The 5,000-nt window shown below is 48.8% G+C and overlaps 1 protein-coding gene across 1 annotated transcript in view; it reads left to right on the top strand.

Moving 5' to 3' along the window:
- Nucleotides 1-5,000, top strand: part of cgnl1 (cingulin-like 1) — a 42,456-nt gene that overhangs the window by 23,896 nt on the left and 13,560 nt on the right. The window contains 4 exon segments of the mRNA XM_042073989.1: nt 3,010-3,216; nt 3,646-3,750; nt 3,911-4,063; nt 4,181-4,351. Coding sequence (XP_041929923.1) covers nt 3,010-3,216; nt 3,646-3,750; nt 3,911-4,063; nt 4,181-4,351 — 636 coding nt within the window.

The following is a 5,000-nucleotide window of genomic DNA, read 5'->3' as shown; positions in this document are numbered from 1 at the left end:
GCGTGTGTTGTTGCGAACTACTTGTTTCTCAGCAAATGCCACGATGAACGGTAACAAAATAGCCTACATAGCCTAGGCTATAGCCTAAAGTCATATCGTAGGGATTTTATTTATTTCGTTTTGGGAAGTAGCCGTGTAATAAGCGGGATAATGTATAGAACGCCGGTCATTATGGGAAAATAAGTCCTCCGCTGAGCGTCGGGGGCCGGTTCGCCCTGTCGGGACTTATTTTCCCAAAAATGACCGGCGTTCTATACATTATCCCTTATTGTAAAACAACCACACTGTAATTTGACACCGTTGACCTTCCCAAAATGGCCTCCACACTGGGCCAAGCACCGGTCAGTCATGCATGATGGGACGCCCTGTGCATATACCCAAATCCCCCTTAATGTGCTGATTTAGTGTACAGTGGGCTGTTTGTGGCTTTTCTTGTAATGTGTGTGATTCAGTGTCACTAGTTCAGCTAGGTGCGCGTGCGTGTGTGTGTGTGTGTGTGTGTGCGCGCAAATGTGTGTGCTTGAAAGCGTTACATCACTCCCCATGACCTCTGATGACCTATGAGTCTTATGTGTGTTTGTGTGGGAGAGAGAGATTTAGATAGTGTGTATGTAGGTCTGAGTGCGCTTGAGAGCGTCAGAACTGTTGTCGTGATCCCTGTTGACCTGTGTGTGTGTGTGTGTGTGTGTGTGTGTGTGTGTGTGTGTGTGTGTGTGTGTGTGTGTGTGTGTGTGTGTGTGTGTGTGTGTGTGTGTGTGTGTGTGTGTGTGTGTGTGTGTGTGTGTGTGTGTGTGTGTGTGTGTGTGTGAGAGAGAGAGTGAGAGAGAGACAGAGAGAGTAAACCACAGCAGAGTGACTATGGGAACTCAGGAGGTGTTATGGTTAATGATCCCCACTGCAGCACAACTTAACGAGCAGCCCCACATCTCCAACCAGAGACCCACCCGTGTGTGTGTGTGTGTGTGTGTACTGCAGGGGCTGCAGGACTTTGTGCTCTTGACTGAGTGTAAATCTCTCCACTTTACTGCTAATGAGAAACCACAAAGCCACAAAACTGTAGTGACCAATACACACACACACACACACACACACACACACACACACACACACACACACACACACACACACACACACACACACACACACACACATACACATACACATACACATGAACACACATGCACTAACACACACACACACATACACATACACATACACATACACATGAACACACATGCACACACACACACATACACATACACATGAACACACGCACTAACACACACACACACACACACAGTAGATTAGAGATGAGATACCACACACACAACTGTGTGTGTGTGTGTGTGTGTGTGTCAGTCAGACCATGAGTTTCAGACATGCAGGCTCATTCCCATCAGCCTCTACAAAGGTTCTCAGAAGTGTTTAGCCTGTGGAGTGGAGCTTTATAACACCTCAACGACCCCAGATGAAAAATCCAAAAGCAGTCTGTTTCCTGACCATAGACCACAAGATGCCCCTCTTTGTCAGACAAAATAACAACATACTGACCAGTACGTTTAGCCAACATAATGAAAATGCTGTTTTCTTAATCCCATTCTTTCTTTTTTTAAATATTATTTATATTATTTTGATATAATTTTAATACATGCGGTATTTGCTTGTTTATCACATACATTTATCCAAAGGGACCGACACCACAGCAGAGTGTCTTCCTGTTGTTCAGATGGATTGTGAGGTTGGAAACCTGTGTGTGTGTGTGTGTGCGCCATTCATTATGCTTCCTCCAACACCATTCACTAAGTCTCAACAGTGTCAACTGTTGTTATTCAAACTTTAGCTGTCAGTGTTGTGGGTTGACACACACACACACACGCACGTGTGTGTGTGAACTTGTGTGTTTGAGTGTGTGTGTGTGCGTGTGTGTGTGTGTGTGTGTGCATGTGTGTATGGCATCTCTTTCCACACCTCCACACTTGGACACCAGTACAACCTGTTCCGCTGCATTCTGGCGCTTAGACCTCCGGTTCCAGATCATTCCGTTCCTATACATCGACAACATCACTAGTGTGTGTGTACACACACACACACACACACACACACACACACACACACATAGACAAGCGACCTTTCCAACTGTCAAAGACAGGAAATGAGGTGTGGTTATCCAGGGTGATACCCCCTCCCCTTCTCTCTCTCTCTCTCTCTCTCTCTCTCTCTCTCTCTCTCTCTCTCTCTCTCTCTCTCTCTCTCTTGATCTCGACCTTTTGAGTGTTACAGTTTGCCAGAGGGAAGGTTCTAGAATACATTCTCTACACACGCACACACCCACACACACACCTACCTACACACACACACACACACACACACACACACACACACACACACACCTACCTACACGCACACACCAAACACACACACACACACCTACCTACACACACACACCTACCTACACACACATACACACACCACACCACACACACACACACACACCACACAGTCCATCACTAGAGTGGCGTTGAAGTGTGTGTGTGTGTGTGTGTGAAGTTATGTCTGATCAGTCTCCAGTCCACTGCTACAGACTATAGCTAACACAGCTTTGCCTTGCCAGGTCAGCCAGCAGCGTGTGTGTGTGTGTGTGTGTGTGTGTGTGTGTGTGTGTGTGTGTGTGTGTGTGTCTGGCATCTCTCCAGTGGAGAGAGGCAGTGAGTGTTTGTGTTTGTCATGTGACTTTTCACTGATAGAGAGAAAACAGAAAATCCAGGACTGAGCCTGTACCTTGTATTTTTTAATACAGTTGTATAACACACACACACACACACACACACACACACACACACACACACACACACACACACACACACACACACACACACACACACACACACACACACACACACAGGGAGATAAACAATATATTCTTTTTCTCCTCATATCTTGCTTCTACCCACACTTGCTCACACACTCCTTCACACTCACACACTCCGCTGGTTGTTGTGTGTCCTGCAGAGCAGCGTGGCGGTGGCTCGTGAGCGTGCGGAGGTGGACGCGGCACGCGGGGCGGCCGAGGGCCAGGTGGGGCGGCTATCCCAGGAGGCCGAGCGGCTGCGTCGGCGCGTGCAGGAGCTGGAGAACGAGGTGGCCAAACTCAACCGCATCATTGACGAGGCCAAGCTGCAGGAGAACCGCCTGGCTGAGAGACTGGGACGACTGGAGGTGAGAACACACACACACACACACGTATGTCACACACACACACACATATGTCACACACACACACGCACGCACACACATATGTAACACACACACACACACACACACACACACACACACACAGTAGATTAGAGATGATACACCACACACACAATCTCACACACACACACACACACACAAGCAAACACACACACACAGTAGATTAGAGATGAGACACCACACACACACACACACACAGTATATTAGAGATGAGACACCACACACACACAATCACACACACACACACGTACATAACACACAAATCCACGCAAACAGATGATCTGCGGAAGTGAAGAGAAGTGGTAACCTGTCAATCATATAGGTCCACTCGTCGTCCATGTGCCAGGAAACTGCCCCTCCAACTACATCTGTGTTTGTGTGTTTCCTTCTCAGAAAGAGAAGAAGTTGGTGGAGGAGGCCCTGGCTGAAGTGAGAGAGGAGGAGGAGGAAATGTCCAGGGCCAACAGAGCACTGACCACCCGTCTGGAGGACGTGCAGGTACTTACACACACATACACACACACACACACACACACACACACATACACTCACGCACGCACGCACACACACACACACACACACACACACACACACGCAAACACACACACATACACTCCTGCATGCACTTGTGTGTTCACGTGTGTGTGTGTGTGTGCAGAGGAACCTAAGTCGTCTGACGGTGGAGCACCGTGAGCTGGAGGAGCGTCTGAGGGAGGAGCGCAGCCAGAAGGAGCAGTTCAAGAGCACCAAGAACCAGATCGAGGAGGAGAGACGCTTACTGGACCGCACCGTGGAGAAACTACAGAGAGAGGTACACTCACACACACACTCTCTCTCTCTCTCTCTCACACACACACACCAGATAGAGAAGAAACACCTCCTGCACCTGATTGCTATCTCTATCTAACTCTGTGTGTGTGTGTGTTAGATGAATGAGATTGTGGAGGCGTCTCAGAGCTCTACCCAAGAACTGCAGGATCAGATCGACGCGTACAAGGAGAAGAACCGGAGAGAACTGACGGAACTTCAGAGGCAGCTGAGAGAGAGAACCGCAGAACTGGAACAGTCACGGCAAACAGCCAAGACCCTGCAGGAAGAGGTACAACACACACACACACACACACACACACACACACACACACACACACACACACACACATATACACACACACACACACACACACACACAGGTCGCACAGTGTCAGGGCTGCGCCACGCTCAAACCGCTCCCACCCTGCAACGTGGACATGCTGTATTGTTCCAGTCCGCTCGGCCGTGAAACCCCTCTTCAGCTGACCAGTGAAGTCACCCCTGGGGAATGTGTGCCATCGCCAGCACCCCCAAACATTAACACACACACACACACACACACACACACACACACACACACACACACACACACACACACACACACACACACACACCACCGCACCCCCAAACATTACACACACACACACACACAGACAGACACACACACAGACAGACACACACACAGACAGACACACACACAGACAGACACAGACACAGACACACACACACACACACACAGAGACACACACACACACAGACAGACAGACACACACACACACACACACCACAGCGCCCCAACACTAACCCACAACACACACGTACACTTGCAAACGTAGCGTTATCAGCGTCATGGACAAACCGCAGATAGCCAACGCTGCGATACCCAAGTTTATGTCGTATTTATCAAAACTTTCATAGTGTCGTATTTATCAAAAGAT

This window comes from Alosa sapidissima, chromosome 20, assembly GCF_018492685.1.
Source record: "Alosa sapidissima isolate fAloSap1 chromosome 20, fAloSap1.pri, whole genome shotgun sequence".
Taxonomy (NCBI): domain Eukaryota; kingdom Metazoa; phylum Chordata; class Actinopteri; order Clupeiformes; family Clupeidae; genus Alosa; species Alosa sapidissima.
This window is presented reverse-complemented; position numbering and strand designations above follow the sequence as displayed.